This window comes from Chaetodon auriga, chromosome 6, assembly GCF_051107435.1.
Source record: "Chaetodon auriga isolate fChaAug3 chromosome 6, fChaAug3.hap1, whole genome shotgun sequence".
Lineage (NCBI taxonomy): Eukaryota > Metazoa > Chordata > Actinopteri > Chaetodontiformes > Chaetodontidae > Chaetodon > Chaetodon auriga.
Window position 1 is genome coordinate 16665826 of NC_135079.1, and position 22626 is coordinate 16688451.

General features: G+C 42.8%; 3 protein-coding genes across 4 annotated transcripts; 1 reads left to right on the forward strand and 2 right to left on the reverse strand.

Moving 5' to 3' along the window:
* The first annotated feature begins 8067 nt into the window (after positions 1 to 8067).
* On the forward strand, positions 8068 to 9964 carry cib1 (calcium and integrin binding 1 (calmyrin)). The gene is made up of 7 exons (XM_076733253.1): positions 8068 to 8244; positions 8660 to 8694; positions 8808 to 8907; positions 9072 to 9225; positions 9315 to 9433; positions 9557 to 9645; positions 9745 to 9964. The coding sequence occupies exons 1-7, from the start codon at positions 8194 to 8196 to the stop codon at positions 9764 to 9766; spliced, it is 570 nt and encodes a 189-aa protein (XP_076589368.1). The 5' UTR covers positions 8068 to 8193; the 3' UTR covers positions 9767 to 9964.
* A 321-nt stretch (positions 9965 to 10285) lies between these two features.
* Positions 10286 to 12971, reverse strand: rccd1 (RCC1 domain containing 1). Of its 2 annotated transcripts, none has more exons than XM_076733252.1 (8): positions 12634 to 12971; positions 12303 to 12506; positions 12057 to 12222; positions 11840 to 11961; positions 11642 to 11746; positions 10782 to 10913; positions 10675 to 10704; positions 10286 to 10559 (listed from the first exon to the last, which is right to left on the reverse strand). In XM_076733252.1, exons 1-8 carry the CDS (start codon positions 12833 to 12835, stop codon positions 10408 to 10410), a joined length of 1113 nt encoding a protein of 370 aa, XP_076589367.1. In that variant the 5' UTR covers positions 12836 to 12971; the 3' UTR covers positions 10286 to 10407. The 2 variants fall into 2 exon arrangements, with proteins under 2 accessions (XP_076589367.1, XP_076589366.1); XM_076733251.1 differs by having other exon boundaries at positions 10782 to 10952.
* A 45-nt stretch (positions 12972 to 13016) lies between these two features.
* On the reverse strand, positions 13017 to 19738 carry unc45a (unc-45 myosin chaperone A). The gene is made up of 19 exons (XM_076733250.1): positions 19571 to 19738; positions 19261 to 19453; positions 18563 to 18738; positions 18359 to 18448; positions 18064 to 18231; positions 17606 to 17774; positions 17297 to 17467; positions 16884 to 17055; positions 16464 to 16764; positions 16264 to 16358; positions 15965 to 16106; positions 15729 to 15869; positions 15488 to 15615; positions 15344 to 15410; positions 15128 to 15241; positions 14920 to 15035; positions 14275 to 14392; positions 14032 to 14187; positions 13017 to 13935 (listed from the first exon to the last, which is right to left on the reverse strand). Exons 1-19 carry the CDS (start codon positions 19592 to 19594, stop codon positions 13648 to 13650), a joined length of 2829 nt encoding a protein of 942 aa, XP_076589365.1. The 5' UTR covers positions 19595 to 19738; the 3' UTR covers positions 13017 to 13647.
* Between the last annotated feature and the right edge of the window lie 2888 nt (positions 19739 to 22626).

The following is a 22626-nucleotide window of genomic DNA, read 5'->3' on the forward strand; positions in this document are numbered from 1 at the left end:
AGCAGAAGATAAAGCTCACGCTCTAAATATAAATATGACACCGGACACTGGTGCAGGGCTCACAGCAAAGGATTCCCAGCCGCCTTGCGAAGTCATTGTCCAAGGTATGTCATGCATTCATCCTGTCTCAGTTTGGTCTAGATAGTGAATATTAATTTTCCTTTAAACTTAAATGAATTGTTAAATGTTCAGAAAAGTTAGAAAAATGGAAAATAAATACTATAATCATACCTATGAGAAATACACTATAAAACTTGCAGTTAAAGTGCAACAGAAAGTTCAGACCTGCACTTCATAACAACTGCTCCTGGTTGTGTTGTGTTTTAGTGAAATAAAGTTTGAAGCTCTGAATAGATTGTATATAGAACTTTGAGTTTGGAGTAATTTGTTACATAAATCGTTACCAAACATCTAGAATTAATTCATGCTCAGATAGATCTATATTAAAGGTATTGACTCAGACATATTTTGCTATGACCTACTTAACATACAGTATGTCATGATATAGATTTTTTCTTGGAAACCAAAACTTCACAATAAATTAAAATACATGCAAAACAAATGAAATAATTGATTCATATATTAACATGGATTCATTCAACAGATTAAGTTTACTGAAATGCATTTAAAAAGTCAAAAATTTATTTGACTCATTAAGTACAATATGAAACTTGTGTAATTAGTTTTACTCAGCACAGTGATCTCATCTAATGTCCTGCTTATTTGATCCTTTTTTTCCCTCATACCAGACCAGCTTGCCACTTCTGCAGACAACAGAGAACACAACCCTGAGGTCCAACCTGACCCTGTCACAGAAATAGAAAATGCCATTAAGCCAAAACTCCAGATAACCTTTAACACATTTACTGTCAAGAATGGTGGAGATCTGAAAGTAGAGATCCCAGTGGTTGGACACCCAGCACCAAAGATTGAATGGCAAAGAGATGGTCAGGCTGTCAAAGAGACATCAAGGCTAGAGGTTTCAAATACATCATCATTAACAGTTCTTCATATCAGACATGGAGCCAGAGAGCACTCTGGTCAATACTCTATCACAGCAAGCAACAGCGCTGGAAAATATACCGGAGAAATCACTGTGGTTGTTCTTGAAAAGCCGGACCCACCCACAGGGCCTGTGAGGATTGATGAGGTCAGTTCCGACTATGTTACCATCTCTTGGGAGCCACCACAATACACAGGAGGCTGTGAGCTAGACAACTACATAGTGGAGAAACGGGAAACTGCAAGTACAGAATGGCAGACTGTGTCAGCAACGACAGTAAGAACCACAATCAAAGTCACCAAACTGAAGACAGGAAGTGAATACCAATTCAGAGTGTTTGCAGAAAATAGGTATGGAAAGAGTACTGCAATCACCTCTCCTATTGTAACTGCACAATATCCTTTCAGTGTGCCCGGTGCCCCTGGCACACCCTTTACATCCACAGTGACAAAGTATAGCATGGTGGTTGAATGGGAGCCACCAGCCAAAGATGGAGGCAGCCCTATCATTGGCTATCATCTTGAACGCAAAGAGAAAAATAGCATTTTATGGACCAAGCTCAACAAACTTGTTATACCCGATGCTCGCTTCAAAACGAGTGGACTGGAGGAGGGTATTGAGTATGAATTCAGAGTCTTTGCTGAAAATATTGCTGGAATCAGTCCGTCTAGCAAGATATCTGAAAGTTATGTGGCAAGAGACCCCTGTGATCCACCTGGTAAACCTGAAACTGTTGTCATTACTCGAGAAAATGTCACACTTCAGTGGGCAAAGCCAAGATATGATGGTGGGAGTACCATTACAGGCTACGTTGTTGAAAAGAAGGAGCTCCCAGATGGCAGATGGATGAAGGCAAACTTCACCAATGTTATTGAGAATCAGTTCACAGTCACAGGTCTGACAGGAGGCGAAAGTTATGAATTTAGAGTTACTGCTAAGAATGGTGCTGGCGTTTGGAGCAAGCCTTCGGAAAGTGTAACCATCATTGTTCAGGATGTTATTGAAGGACCCACAGCATTCATTGACCCGAAGTTCAAGAATACTGTCGTTGTTCAGGCTGGTGAGATATTCATTATTGACGCTGATTACTTCGGGAAGCCCCTCCCTGTAGTAACATGGCTGAAGGATGGAAAAGAAATTGACAAAGTTACACCAAGAATGGAGGTCAAAACTACCCTCACTCACACAACTCTGACTGTCAGGGATTGCACACGAGTGGATGGAGGACACTTTGTCTTGACCCTCAGTAACACTGGTGGAACTACATCTATCCCAGTTAATGTGAAGGTTCTGGATAGACCTGGTCCTCCAGATGGACCTCTGAAGGTGAAAGTTGTCAGTGCAGAGAAGTGTAATCTTCACTGGAACCCCCCTGTAAATGATGGCGGTGCCAGTGTTTCCCACTACATCATTGAAAAAAGGGAGACCAGCCGTGTTACATGGACCGGGGTGGAGCCTCACGTTGAAGCTGTCAGTTATAAGGTGACAAAACTAGTGCCTGGTAAAGAATACATATTCAGAATTGCTGCCGTTAACAAATATGGTGTTGGTGAATTCCTGGAATCAGACCCCTTCATTGCCCAAAACCCTTTTACAACACCTAGTGCACCCTCTACCCCCACAGCCAGCACCGTGACTGGCGATTCTGTAGTGCTGACATGGGAAAGGCCTGATACAGATGGAGGCTCAGAGATTGATGGCTACATCCTGGAGAAACGGGACAAAGAGGGTGTCAGGTGGACTAAATGTAACAAGAGAAGACTAAATGAGTTGCGTTTCCGATGCACAGGGCTCACTGAGGGACATTACTATCAGTTTAGAGTTCTGGCAGAGAATGCTGGTGGTGTGGGTGCACCCAGTGAGCCAAGTGAATATATCAAAGTATGTGAAGCTACTTACCCACCTGGTCCCCCTACCAACCCCAAAGTAGTGGACTATTCTAGCAGTACTGTGTCTCTTACCTGGTCAAAGCCCATCTATGATGGTGGAGCAGCCATCAGCGCATTTGTAGTTGAGATGAAAGAAGCAGCAGAGGATGAGTGGATCACATGCTCGCCAAGCACAGGTGTGGAAGACACAAACTACATTGTGAAGAGGCTGAGAGAAAATGGAGAGTACAATTTTCGTATACGTGCAATGAATGCCGCTGGAGTAGGAGAGCATGTGGATGTACCTGGGTCTGTGGTAGCTGCTGAAAAACTGGAGGCACCTGAGATTGAGTTGGACGCTACCTTGAGGAAGATTGTCAGCGTTCGGGCCTGTTCCACATTAAGTCTGATGGTCACCATCAAAGGAAGGCCAGAGCCTGAGGTTAAATGGTCAAAGGAAGGTGGCACTCTCAGTGAACGTGCTCAAATTGAGGTATCAAGTTCCTACACAGTGTTAATGATTGAGAATGTCAATAGAAATGACACTGGAAAATATGTGTTGACTGCTGAGAACTACAGTGGTTCTAAATCAGCATTCATCAATGTCAGAGTATTGGACTCTCCCACTGCACCAACAAACTTAGAGGTAAAGGATGTAAAGAAAGACTCTGTGTCCATCTCCTGGGAACCACCTCTCATTGACGGAGGAGCAAAGATTTCACACTACATCATAGAGAAGCGAGAGGAGGCCAGGAAGGCATTTACAAGCATCTGTAGCAATTGTGTGAGAAACTCATACAAGATTGACAATCTCCAGGAGGGATGCTTCTATTATTTCCGTGTCCTGGCTGTGAATGAGTTTGGTGCTGGACTGCCAGCGGAGACCAGTGATCCTGTTAAAGTGTCTGAGGCTCCTCTGCCTCCTGGCAAAATCACTGTCAGTGACATTACTTGCAATAGTGGAAGACTCTCCTGGGAGAAGCCTGACCACGATGGAGGAAGCAAAATCACATCTTATATTGTAGAAATGCAGGTGAAGGGAGATGACACATGGGCAATATGTTCACATAGTAAAGCACTGGAAGTTACTATTAACGGGCTGTCTAAAGGAAAGGAGTATTCCTTTAGAGTGAGTGCTGTGAATGAAAAGGGAAAAAGTGAACCAAAGTACCTTTTGGCACCTGTTACAGTAAATGATAGTAGTGCTGAGCCCATTATTAACTTGCTGTCCAACACATTTAGTGTGAAGGCAGGATACGATTTAAAGATTGATGTTCCATTTAAGGGTATACCAATGCCAACAGTAGCGTGGAAGAAAGAGGGCAACTTGCTGAAAGAGACAAGCAGGGTAAATGTGCACACATCTGACACATCATCTCAGATCATTATCAAAGATGCAACCAGAATAGACGCTGGCACATATGAAGTGACCCTGACCAACTCGGTCGGAACCACATCTGCTGAAATCTTAGTCAATGTTTTTGAGAGACCTGGACCACCATGTGACCTCAGTGTGGATGAAGTGAGTGCTGACTATATGTCTTTGTCATGGCAGCCCCCACAATATACTGGTGGATGTCAAATTAGTAATTATGTTGTTGAGAAAAGAGATACAGGCAGCACAATATGGCAGACTGTGTCAGCCACAGTTGCCAGAACATCAATCAAAATTTCCCGTCTGACACAGGGCAGTGAATATCAGTTTCGTATTGCTGCAGAGAATCGCTATGGCAAAAGCCACTTTGTTGAGTCTGAACCTGTTGTTGCCCAGTATCCCTTTAAGCCCCCTGGTCCACCAACCAATCTCCGAGTTGTGAGTGCCTCAAAGTCCGTCATGGTGGTTGCATGGAGGAAGCCAGACAGTGATGGTGGCAGCCCTGTTATTGGTTATTACATTGAATGCAAAGATCAAAGCAGTATTTTGTGGACAAAGTTAAACAAAAGCCCAGTTACTGATAACCAGTTCAAGGCAACAACTGTTGAAGAAGGCCTGATTTATGAGTTCAGGGTCTGTGCTGAGAATATGGCTGGTGTTGGACCATGTAGTAAGACATCTGAGCCTGTGGCAGCGAGAGACCAGTGTGATCCCCCACGCAACCTCACAGTCACCAATATAACTAACAACTCAATTTCCCTCTCATGGGACAAACCAGAATATGATGGTGGGGCTAAAATAACTGGGTACATTGTTGAGCGTAAAGAGCTGCCAGATAGTTACTGGCTTAAGTGCAACTTCACCAACTTACTGGACACCTTCTTGGAAGTGACTGGCCTCACAGAGGGGGAACAGTATGATTTTCGTGTGATTGCAAAAAATGCTGCTGAGCTCTTCAGTGCACCCTCAGAAACCACAGGACCTGTTACAGTACAGCATGACGTAGAACCACCCAAAATTATCTTGGAGGACAAATTTAGACATGTGGTGGTCGTCAAAGCAGGAGATCTCCTAAGAATAGATGCTGACATCTCTGGCCGCCCCAACCCTACAGTGTTTTGGTTGAAGAATGGGAGAAATATTGGCACCAAGGGAAGGGCTGAGATAACTGCAACAAAGACGCATACCACTCTGCTTATCAAAGAAAGTGTTAGGAAAGACTCTGGACAATACACTCTGACCCTACAGAATACAGGTGGAACCACATCTAAGGCTATCACCTGCAAGGTCCTGGACAGGCCAGGCTCACCTGCTGGACCTCTGGAAGTGTCTGGACTCTCAGCAGAGAAATGCACCCTGTCATGGGGACCCCCTCATGAGACTGGTGGTGCTGAAATCCTGTACTACATTGTTGAGAAGTGTGAAACCAGTCGTGTAGCTTGGATCGTTGTGTACGGAGACATGATGGCAACTACTTGTAAAATAACCAAACTGCTCAAAGGAAATGAATACCTGTTCAGGGTAAGGGCAGTGAACAAGTATGGGGAAGGTGAGACTTTGGAAAGTGAGCCTACCAAGGCCATGGATCCCTTTACTATCCCTTCCGCTCCGACAGATGTTGAGGTCACGAGTGCAACCAGCGACACAATGACTATCTGTTGGAAGAGACCTGCCACCGATGGTGGTAGCCGCATCAGTGGTTACATTATAGAGAAGAGGGAGAAGCAGGGTGTTCGCTGGGTTCGTGTCAATAAGAAACCAGTCTATGACCTACGAGTCAAAGCCTCTTGCCTGCATGAAGGATGTGAGTATGAATTCAGAGTTTTTGCTGAGAATTCTGCTGGGCTAAGTGAACCCAGTCTCCCATGCGCACTAACTCTGGCAGAGGATCCAAAGTTTCTTCCTTCCCCTCCTGCAAAACCCACCATAGTCGATTCATCCAAGTCCTCTATAACTCTGTCATGGAACAAGCCACTGTTTGATGGTGGAGCAGTCGTCACTGGATACAAAGTTGAATTAAAAAAATCAGCAGAGGAAGAGTGGACTGTTGGTGTCCACAACACAGATAAAAGAGAGCTTACAGTTACTGGACTCACATCAGGGGTGGAATATGTGTTTATTGTCAGATCCATAAACAAGATTGGCATCAGTGAGCCCAGTCCTGAAACAGATCCTCAAGTGGCCGTGGAGAGAGAGGAAGAGCCCAGGTTCAATATTTCCACCGAGATGAGGAAGACCCTGCTTGTTAAAGAGGGTGGATCTTTCACTTTGACTTTACCTTTCACAGGCAAACCTGTTCCCAGTGTGACATGGGACAAAGCAGATGTAGATCTGAGAGTCAGAGGAATGATCAACAACAGCAGCTCCGTTGCCTCTATCACAGTGGAAGGAGCAACACGCGATGACTCTGGAAAATATGTAGTCAAACTGCAAAACGTTGCTGGATCGGCCTCTCTGACACTGAATGTGAGAGTTTTAGATTCACCTGGTCCACCAACTCACATCGCAGTTAAAGATGTGACCAAGAACTCAGCCACAGTTTCCTGGGACATCCCTGAGAATGAGGGAGGAGCCCCTGTCAAGACCTATGTTGTAGACATACGGGACCTCAGCAGAAAAGGTTGGACAAGACTCACAGACAAATGCCGTCGACTGTCCTACAAGGTGTCTGACCTAGAGGAGGGAGGAATCTATTTCTTCAGAGTCACTGCTGAAAATGAGTATGGGATTGGTGTTCCAGCTGAGACCAAAGAGGGAACTAAAATGACAGGTACAGTCTGTGAACACATAAGAGTTATTATATTTAACAGGAACAAAAAAAATGGTGTGATGAGATTAGTGCCTAGTAGGATGTAAAAAAGATTTAGGAGAAGGATTTGATATATTAAACACTTAAACTTTACACTTTGTTCATTAGTCTATTTCTTGCATTAAGAGGAATACTGTTTTTGTTCATGGAAATTGTTTGTTTCTGCTCATTTCAGATACAAGAGACTGGGAGACAAATCCAGGAGCTTAGTCAATCATCTCCTGATCTTCCTGTCATGATCCTCATCTATTTCTCATCTTCATCCACTGATATTCAGAAAAATCAGTTAATTAGTTTGGTAGTTAATTCCCTGAAACTGTTTTTTTTTTTTTTTTTTTAGATTTATATTTCTTTTTCATATGTTTGTATACTAGTAAGCCATACTAAGGACTTATACTTTATAGAAGATGGTAATTACAGTTTTGTGATTTGTATGGGAAGATATATACTATTAACAAAATAATTGATTTAGCACAGCCAATAGAGTACTCCTGGTACTTAAATAATTTAATTTTTTTTTTTTTTTATATTTCTGGCATTTTTTTTCTTTTTAATGCAACATCTTTACTTTTGCTGCAACCTTTTCATACCATGGTATACTGAAGGAGTTGGATGAGGTGACACCATTTGGTTAAAACTGTTGTGATTATAACACCCCCAGTTCGATTCCATACCGTTTGCTGCATGGCCACTTTCTTCCCCCTGGTTTCCTGCCACATTTTAATCTCGAATAAAGCAAAGAAAAATGTCCCAAAAAGACTTTTGAAAAGTATTCAAAGAACAACTTTCTATCTTACTAGGATGAGCAAACTGGAAACAAACACCAAAGTACAGGACTCAGGCTTCATTATTATTATTATTATTATTATTATTAGTAGTAGTTTTATTTCTTTATTTATTTATTTATTTTTTAGTTACTGTAAACTGCGGCAAAAAAGTGGACAGCTGGTCTGTTGGTTGTCGCCGTTTGCATGTGCGTCACTATGGTAACCGTTACGTAGCCAAAAGCAGGAAATGGAATGTATCAGCTAGATACCGGAAGTAGGCGATGCTAAAGCAACAATAGTTGGTTGTCTTGAAGTTCGGTGGATGACTGTTTGTCGAAACCAAAGTATTTTTAAGAGACGAAAGTTTCAAAATGGGCGCCACGGCAAGTCAACTTGGGAAGGATTTGCTCTCAGAATACCAAGTAAGTGCCAAAAGTCAAAGCAAAGAAAAGTAAATATTAGCTGTATCGTTAACTAAGTGGCTAAAGTTGAGAGCGTAGTTGTTACGCCCCGTAATAACCAAGGATAACATAATAGCTATTTTAGCCTACTTTTTTAAGGCAAAATAAAACTATTAAACCTTGTCAACAGAAGTGGTTGTCCGTGTTTGTAGTATTTCCTGTACGTTAAACTAATCGTAATGTTAATGGCAGCTTCGTTGAGCTACCACTTGTTGTTTGACAAGACGTTTGAGAAGATACCGAAAGCTAATGTTTTAATGCCATGAGTTAAATCACTGATGAATTGTAGAAAGTCAAACTCTTAAAAGTTCTTCAGTGTGGAAAACAGTTGTTTCAGGCAACTGTTGTCATTCTAATAATGCTCATTTACTTTCAGGAGCTGACATTCTTGACAAAACAAGAAATTCTTCTGTGAGTGATCAGCTGCATGCCACATTACAAACATTACTAGTTTTAAAAGAAGCATTTTGATCATCCAGCACTGCTTATTGTGATCCATGGTTAAGCTTTTTTTGTTTGTTTAGTGCTCATAAGAGATTCTCTGAACTGCTCACGAGAGACGAGAAAGACCTCCCAAATACCAGAGTACCAATGGAGAAGATTCTGACTCTGCCGGAGCTCAAGGTGAAAAGCTACTTGATAGCTAATCAGAGGAAATGTGGTGTTATGTGGACTGCACAGTGCATGTTCTCACTGTGTGACCAGGATTGCCCTTTATTGTGTGTTCTTGAGGAAGTGCTTCAGGTACTGATTATCTGTACTGACCCTTGTCCTTGTTCCTGTCTCAGTCCAACCCTTTCAGGGAAAGAATCTGCCAAGTATTCTCAACCTCTGAACAGAAAGATGGAAGCCTCACATTTGAGGACTTTCTGGACCTCTTGAGTGCCTTCAGCGACTCTGCTACTCTGGAAATCAAATCCCACTATGCATTCCGTATATTTGGTAAATAAGTTAGTAAAAAAATGAGCTGGTTATAAACTATACATGTAAGGCTACCAGTCTGTGTTATTTAATCATATTGATGTTTTCAGACTTTGACGATGATGGAACTCTTGATTGCGGTGATCTGGAGAAGCTGGTTAACTGCCTGACTGGTGAGACGGATGACACAAGACTAACAGCTGAAGAAATGAGACAGCTCATCAACAACGTGAGTTCACTGAGATGTTGGCTCTTTGGAGGGAGAAACACTGGATGGTTAAAACAGCTTGTGGTTGCAGGTTGGTACACTGGTGAGTCAGCTGGCTTAACACTTGTTCCTTTTGTTCTGTAGATTCTCGAAGAGTCAGACATCGACAAGGATGGAACCGTCAACCTCTCAGAGTTTCAGCATGTCATCTCAAGGTCGCCAGATTTTGTCAGGTGAGTAGAAATCTAACTGCCGCTATCACCAATATGTACTTTACTCAACCCAGTTTTCCTCACCCTAACTGCTTCTATCATGTTTTGATTCCTCCACAGTTCTTTCAAGATTGTGCTGTGAAGACCTCTAGTGGGCTGTGGAAATGCACCACCCTTTAACTCTCATGATGGTGTTTAATTTTTAATCACAATTTTAGATATTTGCCTTAAATTATATTAACCTGTGGATTCTGCCTTAACTCTTTTGTCGTTTGTGAAATATAAAACCTGTGAATTTTTTTATTTCTGTACATAAAATTAAAAATATTTCCAAAAACTACTCATTTATAATGTGTCTTTTTTATACAGATAAAGAAGAACTTACATATGTAAATATTACTAAATACATTTAAAGGACCAGTGTGTGGGATTTAGTGGCATGTAGCAGTGAGGGTGCTGACTGCAAACAACTGAAGACCCTTCACCTCACCCTTCCCTTTTCAGACATGTAGGAAAACCTATTGTTGCTGCTAAAAATGGAATGATACTCTCCACAGCCAGTGATTAGTTGGTCTCTTCTGGGCTACTGTAGAAACATGGCGGTGCATAACTTACCTTATTTTTCATTTGATCACACACCAATGAAAACATATTTAAGGATATCATATTGCACTTAAGCCAGTCGTCCTTTAATTCAAAGTCTTGTATTTGTTGGGATAATTTACACTTCCTGGTACGGTGTCCAAAGTTCAGTGTCCACGTTTAGTATTCTATAGTGTTTTTTTAAGCTACTTCCTCCTTGACGACAGCAGCAAAAGTGTTCCACGCTCCACACACTACATCAATCACACGCATCTGCTGCTCCCTGAAGAACTCCACATGTTGGGGCTCGTCTGAGCTGATAAAGGTCTGGTGTCCAAGTTGGCCATAGTCACCTGAGGTGGAAACAGAAGGGTAACTTCAATGTTTAATTTGTGCTCTAGGTTTACTGGTTAACAGAGATTTACAGTAACACATTTACAACAGATCAAACTACAAATTCTAACTTACCCCAGCCCCAAGTGTAGAGGTCACCTGTGGCTGAAAAGCGACAATGTGAGATGACAGTGTCATTGACGTGCATCAACATCCACCTAAACTCAAGTGATGTTTCTTACTTGTTACTGCAGCAGTGTGGCGGGAGCCACAGCTTACTGTCCTGATTTCACATGATGGAGTGATATCCAGCAGAGCCGGGAATGCCTGGATCGATATGAACACCTCTTCATGTTTCTCTCCCGCTTGTGGCTCTGCAGTGTGAAATGTGTTGGCATCTTGACAAGGCACTCCTGTTCATTGGAATCAGTGTTGCAGTTAATACTACTAACTACATCTTAAAGGTCCAGTGTGTAGGATTTAGGGGATCAGTTGGCAGAAATGTAATATGATATTCGCAGTTAGGTTTTCATGAATGTATAATGACATGAAAACAGGAATAGTAGTGTTATTTTCAGCTGGCTGCAATCTGCAAACTTACCATTAGATTCCTCTAAATCCTACACACTGGTCCTGTAAATAACGTCTATGAGCAGCATACCTGATTTATCAAATTACAGTTAGGGTATGGTTCAACCATGAATAATTTAAAGGTTTTTGCATGTCCATTTAAATAGTGTGTGACATTGGAAATACTTTGAAATATCACTCTTAGCTCACCCAGTACAATAGAGCTTGAGCATTTAGTTTATTGTACTCAAAAGTGTCAGAAATGCATTCTTTACAGGTACAGTCAAGTCCTAATGGTAAGGTCTAAGTGAACATTAGTCCTGTGGACTAAGTGTCCTTTACAGATGCTGTGGAAATGTTTATATTGAAGCATGCAGAGTGTTAACTATCACATATACCACAGAAAGAACAATGTAGTTAGGGGTGAAGTCCACATCAGCTAATTACACATTGTATGAGTCTGAATGTGCAGAAATGTCCCTTTACTGTCCCTCTCAAAAGGTCTGATTTAAAAAAAAAAAAACAGACTTACCGGCTTGTTCGCGACGTTCCTGCTTGTGTTCTTTCCTCAGCCCTCGTGATGGAAGTCCAAGCTGGCCACTTTCATTCCAGCCCCATACATAAAGGTCACCCCCGTCTGAAGAAAAGGTCACTTCAGCTCAATGTTTTTTTTCTTCCTCAAGTTGAGGATATAACCCTTTTCACTGCCAACATCTTGTATGACATTTACCACTAATGCAGGCAGAGTGCCAGCCTCCTGTAGCTACACAGCTCATGGGCATCCCCCAGAGCGCCTCCACTGCCCTGGGCTCCTCCTCGGAGGTGAGTCCTCCGTGCCCCAACTGACCATGGCTGCCAAATGAACACAATGCAAACAATCAAGACATGCATGAGGGTGTTATTGCACACATTCTCAGTGAAGTCATATGTGTGAGTATTAGATCTACCTGCCCAGTCCCCAGGTGTACACAGCTCCAGAGGCACTGAGAAGGATGGCATGCTCTGCACCCAGCGCCAGACTCTTGGCTTTCAGGTGTGGTGATAAGGAGCGGTAGAAGGGTGCTTTTGAGGTTATGTGACCCCCTGGGACCAGGGGGAGATTCAAAGGGGGTCCTGGAAAGCAATCATTTTAGCCAATTAGCCAGTTATCGCAACATAATTCCATTAGCTATTCTCTAGTAGACGTACATTACCAGAGCTCTCTGCTTTTATTTCCATGCTCCATGATGGAGTCTTCTCTTCCTTCTGCAGATCCCAGGTCTCAATTCTGTCTGGGAAGGCGAGGGTCAAGTACGATTCACTGATGACGGCGTCTTTACAGCCACGGCTCTCTTTCATAGAAATACCACAGGGCTCACTGGCTGCCCCGAAACCTGCCAGGCACACACAGCTGTCACCTGACAGAGGGACACCAAGAGAAATACACGAGTTAACAGCTAAATAAAGACTGTGATATCTACTTATATTGCGACTAATAAGGCTGTAGAAGCAGAGATGTTACCGTTTCATTTCTGATAAACTTACCATCCAAATGCAAAGATGCTCTTCGACTCCAACTTGCTCTAATTTGACTGTCTCTCTTCAAGCAGCAGTCGCGTCTAGCTAGCTCTGTGGGGCTAATCACTTTGACGTCCTGCGCAGCGTCGCTACTCTCTTTTCCTTTAATTAACTTCTCATGGACGTATATCTGTCCAAACGCGTTGAAGCCAAACCCGAACCACCGCATTGGAAAGTCCAAACCTCTGTGTAGTGTCTCATGAAAGCGTTGCTAAGCCTTGCGACGCAGTTATCCGCAAAGTTTTAACACTGGTGGAGCGTTAGCGTTAAGGTGCACTGCGCATGCGCAGCAGTACTGCAGCACAATGACTTGACAGTGAAGGAGAGTGAACTCAGCAGAGGCGACAATCTAATTCGGGTACAGGTTTTATTTTTCTGCCCATGTGTTCAGTCAAAAATAGGAAACGACCATCCATACAATTAAGACACTGGGAATGCAGTGCAGTGACGATAATAGTGACGATAAACATTAAAAATAAAAATCACACAATGATGTGACTGGCATGTTTGTGTTTTGTGTTTGCTGTAGATTAGGGCAAAAATATAAGAAGAATGAATACAGTAGTGTATAAAAAGGAAAATAAAGACAAATTATTGTGAGGAATAATGGTGACAAATAGAAACATTTGCAAAACTCAAGGAATGACAATCTTTAACAAAGAATGTATAGAGTGGCCTTATTGTGGAACAGAGAGTATAATTAAGATAAATACAATCAGTGGAAACGCAAAGCTCACTTGTCACAAAACACCTCTGTGAGTATCAGCTGGTATTTGTTTAATACCTGGCTTTGAGCTTCAATTTTTTTTTTATTATTGCTTTTCAGTTTTTGGTTTGGACACAAGCATTTCAGGACCAGCTTGTACACATCCAGACCCAGACTGATTTCCTGCAAAAATGAAATGACTTCACTGGTCCCACATAACACTTGAAGCACTTTGACATTGCCAGGAGGCAGGTCCACACGCTGCGGCTGTGTTTTCAGGGTTCAGTTCCTTTGCCCTTTTCCCTCCCTTCCCTGGTCTTGATGATGCCGTACTCCACGGCCTTGTCCAGACAGTTCTGAGCAACCCTAGAAACAGCTTCCGGTGTGCCCTCTCCTCCTTTCGCCAAGACGGACAGAATCTCCAGAGCTTCACTCTCCATCAGCGTCTCAGCCAGACTCTTCTCCGCCTGCATCATGTTCTGAACTATGACCACTCCGCGGTGACGCAGGTCAGATATTTCACTGAGCAACAGTGCCTGAACAATCTCTAGCCAGTGGGTCGTCTGAGAAGAGGGGACAACAAGGAGTCATGTGAGTTAAAATAGAAAAATGACTCACTGTTGTGTGTGTCAGTGCTGAGCTGATGGGTGTGTGCTTACTGTTCCAGGGATTCGTGAGCAGAGCTCAGGCTGCTCGGCGGTCAGCATGGCCAGAGTTCCTGCAGCAGCTTTCCGCAGCCTCTCGTCCTCCTCTCCACTGTAGAGCACAAGCAGCTTCAGGCGATCATTCCCTGTGGCCAGATACAGCTTCTGCACCTGAGGACACACCAAACAACAAATGCTTTTAAAGTTAACTTTTCAACATATTCGTGCCATACAATCATCTGTGAATATGTGTCTTACCTCCGTGCTTAAAACCAAATTACACATGCACTCTGTGGCAGAGGCTCGGACCAGGTCGTGCTCCTCAAACATATAGCCTTCGATTTTTGGGACCGCCTTCTCCTTTATGATCTTTTGTCTGTGAAAGAACATCAACACAAGCAGGCACTCTGAACACTGATACAAAACTGTGATGTTAGACTAAAAGATGCATTATATAAGGAAGTAGACTCGAGAGCAGACACAGTCAAGTGTGAAGCTTTGACCTTATAATCCAAGAACGATAAAAAACATGAATAAAATAACACCAAGATGTTTGCCTATACACTGAGGGGACGCTGTCTCAGCTATTTAAGAGCAGTATTAACACCGTGACAGCTTTGAAAAATGTCATTTAAAATGCAGTACACTTTGAAATTCTTTAATACTGGACCTGCCTCCCTTATAATATCCCCTACGTTTAACCAGGAAAATCAGGTACTACAATTCTGACATGTTGTTCCTTCATATGAAGAAAGCAGATTTAACAAATGTACAGAAGAAAAACAAAAGAATTAAACTGCGGTCTGGTTTCTGCAAACAAGTTCCAATACTTGTATCATGTCCCACCACAACTGACTGTTTTGTACGTGTATTCTTGGGAGAGATTTCCCCCTAGTGGCCAACCTGAGTCTCTCACTGATGCCGGCCAGGTTGGTGAGAGCCATGAGTGCCTCGAAGTTCTGCAGCAGGGTGCACTCAAGACTCAGAAGGCTGACGAGGGGGCGCACCGTCTCGTAGATCTGACAACAAAAAGTGAGACAAGGTTAAACAATAAAAATACTTCGATTTTTTTTTTCAACTGAAGAGGCTTTTTACAAGATGCACTTCTCACCCTTTCTCCTGGGAAGGCAATCTCGGGGTTAGATGTGATGGTTATTTTTGCCAGGGCTTGTGCTGCTTTGATTTTACCTACATCTGTGTTGTCGGATGCCAGTGGGATCAAAGCCTGCGTAGGAGAACCGTAAACATAGGTCATGCAAATCTCCTAAAGCAAGGTATTTCAATCAGTGCGCAGACTAAACTAACTATATTTATCATCGTGCTCTACCTTTCCTCCACCCTGTGCCACCACTGTGCCTCTGTCTTCCTGCCGTTCTACCAAAGCCAAGAAGACCCTGCCGTGAGAAATGGCATTAATAGAAGATCTGTAGAAAGAACAGTGAGTGGGAAAGACTTACTGTCACTTTCCTACCTGGCGATAGACTCCCTGCAGGACTGGGTGAGGGCAGGACTCTCCTGTTTGACCATACACACCAACGCAGACACCACCCCAGCCTCCAGCAGCTTCACCAGTCTTTTCTCCACATAGGAAGGTGCATCCTGACGCACAAAAAGACACACAGGTTCATGTAAATCTGCAGTGGTAGAGCTACTGTGCAATATTAAAAAAAGATATTGTGTGATGTTAGCTGATGTCAGCATTTAAACGGTACCTTGGGGTGCTCCTCAGGCACATGCTGCTTTGCATACTTGGCCAGCTCCACCATCTGAGGGTCTGGCTTCTCCACGTCATAGCTGTTGGTGCAATTCACTAATGTGGAGCCCACAGCAAAAAGTACTGTCTTATCCTCCGACTGCAGGCGCACAAAAGGAAATCCCCAAAAAACAAGGCTGTCAGAGCAATCCAAGTCAACCACTACAAAAAACCTTCAGTTACAATCAGTCAAACCTTTGCCAGTTGGCACATTGCCAGGAGAGCGTTCTTATCCTCCACTAAGTCTTCCTTCACATCAGCATCAAAGGTGAGGTAGGCGAGGCCTTCCACAGACCACCGGCGGGAGGCTGGGGGCAGGGACTCATTACACAGCCACCTAAAAGAGGAAGAGACACAGCTTTCTTCGTATTTCAAATCCAAGAAACCACTCCTCATCTTTTGTTTTTAATTAAGTTATGCAACAATGTGGATTAGGAATGACACATTTCTCTTAATCTGTCTGCGGCTCCAGGCCTCAACACAGGCAAACATACTTTCTGCACTGCTTGGAGAGCTTCAGCGTGGATCCCTCTGCAAACTGCTTCATGCTGAAATCTGTCCCTCCTGCTGATCCAAGCTTGCACAAACCCTGTGTAATAACCATCAGAAACCGCAGTTCATTCATCTTTATTTAGAGATGCTCTCTTCTCCAGCTGTCCAAAATAGATACACTTGCTTTTGCTGCAGCGCTTACCACCAGGGCTCTCACACGTATCCTGTCATTCTCGCTCTTCTTGTAAAGGTCCTTCAGAAGTGCCACGCCATTGGCTGTGATGAAAGAGGCTCTCTTGGCCTTGCCTGCAGCATGGATGAGAGCCTCCACCGCTACCTGCTGGTGAATTACATCTTCGGAGGCGCACAGGGAAATCACCGCATCAATCATCCCTGACATTTCCAGAGTTCTGTTACCCACGTCGCTCGGTCCTTGAAGGAGCACTGATACCGTCTGGATGGCTCGCAGCTTGGCGTCGAGGCCAGATCGGCTAAAGTGTTGCCTAACCAGAAAAACATCAGCTAGAACATTAGTGAAAGAATGCTACTATTAGACTCATGGCCTGTAATGAGTTACAGTTATTGCAGCTCGAATGACAAAAAGTTTTGGTGGTTAACTCACTGTACATATTCTTCACACAGTTTGTTGAAGTTCTCCCTCTCTTTGTCGCTCTTTAGGTCATCGTAAAGTTTGCTAAGCAAGACAGAGCAGCTCATGTGAGAGTTCTCTGTAAGAGGCGGTCCCTCTGAGAGCTCAGGGACTGTCCCGGCCACCTCCAGGATTTTCTTCAGTCCTGCGGGAGGACAAGGAGTTGATTAATCTGTCTGCAGCAGTGGCAGATAAAACTGGTGACAGAGGCCACAGGAACATTCCATTTGACATTGAAAACATAGAGTAAGCACCTCCTTCTCCTGCCCATGGTAGTGCAACTATAATGAAAAACTGAAACAGGTATGCTTGGCAGGTCTCTGTCTCTGTGGTATCCATCATAGCAGAGGAATGTGAGAAATTCTGTGTGCAGATGTGTTTCATACCCTGGTCTATCACCCATAATGTGAGGGAGTTGTCTGGGTTTTTCAAGGACTTGCGGGGAACTTGTTTGACCAGGAGGTTGATGGCGCTGTCTCTGCCCGGCCCCGACACATTAGACGCTGGCATCATTTCCAAGAGGTGGCGCATCATTGAGCGTAGCTCCTTGGAGGGTTCTGAGTCAAATTCATACAGTTAATTAGCGTTGAAAGCACAGGGCAGAAAGTTGATACACAAACAAAAATCATTTGTTATAGGTCAACTTTCATGTGGAGCCAACTCCAAATATAAATATGATCATTGTCCAAACTCACCGGGAAGTATGGCTTCATCTTTCCCTCTGATCTCTCTTTTCATGCCCTCCGTCAGAGCCTCAAACATCACCTGCAGCAGGTGGCAGGCAGCCAGAGACACAGTGGAGGCTCCTGATCCCATTACTGCACACAGCTGCTCCATTCCCAACTCATTCACTATAGCCATAGTCTGGGAATTAAACAGTAAATGTCAGCAGTAAAAAGCAGAAAAGCAGCTGATGAGAGTTACTTGCATCGTGAACACAGTCTCTTGACAGACAAGGATGTAAATATACGGCAACATCTGCTGATAAACTGTGCTACAGCACTCAACAATGAGTGGAAACACAAATGCGCAGAAATGAAAAGAATTTTTAATAACTGTTGTCTAAGAAAGAAAACACAAGTTTGTATGCCAGTTAAAAAAGGGGCTTTAAAGACAATGCAAAGGCTACTTCAGAGGGAATCTTCACACTTACTCTGGACTGATGCCCAGTGCACAACCCAACCAGGGTCCTCAGGGCAGAAAGAACAACATCCTCCTGCTTTGACTGAAGAAGTTTCTGAATCAGCTTCACTCCGTCATTACGGAAGATCTGCTCAGCTCCGGCATCTTCTCGAGATAATACCACCAGATTCTGAGCAGCCTGGAGTTGAACAGTGGACCATGTTATTTTGGTGCAAGACAACTTTACAGAAAATGCAATGACTAACAATTAAACACATGCAGTGAATTTCAGCACTTTGTCTGCCTGCCTTCTGAGCCACCCTTACCTTTTGTCGATCCGAGTCATTTGCAGATGCATCTAAGAGGAGGGAGAACATTTGCTGCACCCGAGCATCTGTGGAGTTTAGTTGCATTGACTACACAGTAAAGAAAAAAAAATGTAATTAGCAACAGTTTCATCAGGTTCCTGTTTTAAATAAAAAACAAACTTCAATGATCTTCATCCACATAATTAAAACAAAACACGTCACCTTCTGCTGGATCTGTGCTCCCAACTGTCTGAGCAGATCCTGGAAGGCTTTGTTTTTGGGCTCCAGCTGGGCACACCTCTGAGTGTCCAGAAAGGCCTGGTCAAGCCGGCCAAGTTTCTGGAAAGCCTGAGCTCTGCGAAACCTGGCTTTCACATCACCCGGGTCATTATCAAGAGCTGACGAGTGACAGACATGACACGTTCAATATAACTGTGTACATACATCCTTAAATCTTAATTCATGTATAGTGATAATTCATGCAGCAGTACAGTACAAAGATTTTACTTTGACCTGAAATGTGAATGGTACCATCTTCTAATAGCTGTAAACAGTTTCTGTCATCAAAGATAAGACGGTTGGTGGATGTACATGTGTTGAAAGTGGTTCTCAACCAAACTATTAACCAAAGGGTCTATAGATCATCATGACTACTTCTGTTGTGTGTGGAAAAAAGCTGCTGTTGAGTTACTGTAAGCACCCCAGACTAAATGTCAGTCAGGATCCTGGTTTGGGATAAATTACAGGCCATATGTCCAAACCTCAGCAGGAGACAGTAAATCTATCTTGATGGACAGACTGCAATCAAGCTAAAAGCGGGCTTAATTGTATATTTAGGTGATGTTTTAGGTTTCAAACTACGTATATCTGTACTAAGTGATCTTTGAACTTTAAACTTCCTTGACTGCGACTCATCCCACCTTTGGAGGCATCTGCCTCTGCCTTGCTGTAGTCCTCGAGTTTCAGGTAGCAGGCAGAGCGGTTGCGGTACAGGACGGCACTGTCTGCTTGTTTGTCACTCAGCTTTATCGCTTTGGTGTAACAGCACACAGCGCCCTGCATGTCTCCTGCCTTGAAAAGGGCGTTCCCCTCCTCCTTCAGGGCTGCAGGGTCCTGGGTTAAAGAGAAAAGGTTGGCAACATGGGCTCAGGACGACAGGCTGCAAGTACATGTATTTGGATGCAATCTGCAAAGTTAAAAAGGCTATGGAGCTACCTGCTGTTACCTTACCTTTTCCTTTTCGCTCACGCTCATCCTGAAGGTGCTTCAAACAATACAACGTTGCTTTATACAGTGAATATGTAGTAATACTATTCTACTTGGTCACAAACGCTGCTAACTTCAGCCAAACATGTTAGATCTCGCTCCGCTTCCGGGTGTCCGGTGCACGTTGATGACGTTGAAGCAACAGCCCCGCCCCTCTCCCCACGCTCTATTACCATATAAGGAAGAGAGGCGACAGAGCATCTCTGTTTCCATCTCTGCTTTATTTGGTTACATTTTCATTCTGTGGCTTTCTTCAGTCCACACAGACGCAGAGTTTTATCCAACTGCTTTAATAATGAAAGAAGAGGGGTGCTCAAACCCTGTAATGCAAGTTTCTGATGCATTCAGCCATGGAAAGTATTTTAATGTTTCATGTGGTCTAATTGCTTAGTGTTTAGAACGCTTAGTGCTACCATTTACTTGGAGCAAAATCCATTCATTAACAACATTTTTAACATTTACAACTGCAGACTTGATGAATGAAAAACACTTCGTTAATGACACTGATGGCTCATTAGAAACTGAAAAACTCATCTATTGATGGATTGCCATCAGCATTGTTAACAGAAAGAATAAATTCTGTTCAAAGGATTTTTTTTTTAACACAACTTTGTAATTCAACAGTTGTTCGTATCAATAATTTATAGTTAAGCTGTAAAGTATCACAAAAAAGTGGTCCCATTTATGGTTTCTGAGGCTAAAAAGACTACATACAACTGGACTGTCTGCACAAGACTTGATTTTACTGGATAAAATATACAATCATACAGTACTACAAACATACAACACTAATACAATAAAAACATAAATCCACCAATTTCACGTACATTTAATACAAACCTAGACTGACCAATACGGCAGGTCGTACGTATGTTAAAGTAACTCGCTACAATGTCAGACACGTACAGCAGAGTGAAAACCACAAATATTTGCTTCTGAAATGCAGTACAGTAGAATATAAGGTGGAACAAAATGCAAATGTTTTAATGCAGTCCCTACATCAAAATCATACTAATGTACACATAGGTAAATTTACAGGGGGTGGATTCATTTCTTATGAATGGTGACAAACAAAAAAAGTAAATTTCTGTCACTTTTGGAGCAAAACTGAAAATGACACAGTGCATTTTGAGTCTTGACATATGAGTTTCAAAATATGCATTCACAACAGTATCTCCTTTCAGGTCAAAACTACAAAAGGAAGTGCCCTGGTATGGTATTTCCTGCATCATTCACCTGGGAACAATCGTTTACCAGGACAGCAAAGCGCCATTATTGTATTTCCTCTGTTGCTGTGGAGACAAGGTGGTTCCCTCAGGACTTTGCGCTCAGGTGCCCCCATTAAGGCTCTCATATTACCAGGGCAGCTTTGTGACTTTAAAAGAATATCTAGCACGGGCAGTTGGTGTATCTTTCCTAAGGCCTGGGCTTGTTGTGAGATCTCATACATACCAGATCCACAGGCGATCCACGAGGCTCAGTGACAGCACCAGGGACTCTAAAGAGAAGAGCCTCACTCTGTAATCAAAATCAAAACCAGCTGTGCAAACATTTGTTCCTCATCTTTGTAGTGTGAGGGATTATACTTTCAGAAAAGAATTCTATTGTTGCTGGTGTACTTTTTGGTGCTAAACCTATTTTTAAGTCTAGAAATAACACATTTTGAATAGTTTTGTGGATCCCACGAAAGGTTAACAGTCTCTGCTGGTTAGAGCCGAAACCAAAACAACACCATCTGTTCCTGTCATAGCCCACACTATTAATTATTGAAGTGTCAGCGAAGTTCCTGTTTCCATAAACACATAGAGTTTCTGAGTGATCCATTAAAAGAACACAACTCACCAGCAAGGGATTATTCCACGTTCCTCACTGGGCTTCTCAGGTGTCGTTTACCTGCACAATGGAGTTCACTTGTGGTCAGGCTGGTATTCAGCTTCCCGGTGATGATATACGCAGCTCTGCTTGAGCCCCTCTGTCTGAAGGCATATGGCTCAAACAGGAAGCTAGCCAGTCCAGGGGTCACAGTAGTCCCTATGTGGTGTAGTGACTTTACATGAGCCTCAAAAAGCACACACTACATCCATTTTTTAAAGCTCCGTATCTAGGATGGGAAAGTTAGTGGTGCCTAAGAGATACATACAGTAATTGACCTCCATTGTGGTTTAAACAAGGTATTATCCCACTCTCATTTGGACATATTCAGTATACAGTTCATTGGATTGCAGAAATTGTTATCCACATTTTTCCTCAAAAATTAAATTAAAACATTATTTTTTGCCTCTCAAAAGCTGCCATTGCAATAGCCCACTCAGTGCACAAGGGTTGAGAAATATTCTATTATATATATATATACACACACACACACACACACACGTATATATTGTGTATAAATATATATTAATAAGAAAGTTCTTTACTTCAAAAGGCATATTAGTTTGTTTTTTTGAGAAAATGTAGACTTGTTAGCAGAGCTTGTATATATCAGTTTTTTTTTTAGGGTAGCAAAACCTGCAAATGACTTACTACAGCATGTGGCTTTCCTGCTTTTCTCCTAGTAACAAGAAAGAAGTACTTGCCTTCCAAGGACAAATGCTTGTTTATGGCCCAGGTTATCTAATTTTTGTATTTGTGTATTTTAGACTCTGTCTGGTGTAACAAAGCAGATGATCAAACCAGATGCAGTTGTGACCTACTATCACAGGTACATCCCACGCAGTAATGGGCCATGTGATTCTTCTCACTCATAGACGGATAATTCTGCACTGGAAACAAAAACAGCCACCCACATACAATATTTTTAAGTTTTTAGAGTGTCTTTCCAAACACGCTGTACCAGTTAGTCAGGATGATTTACAAACCCCATTGTAAATTCAGTTCAGGGCTTCTTTTTTTTTTTTTTTCTTTTAAAGATTCATAGCCCTTGCATTAACAGTAATATGTATCATTACTCTATGACACTATTCTGCCTCTGAACTGCTGAGTGGATTGTTCTAAATACTACAATAATAAACTAGCAATAA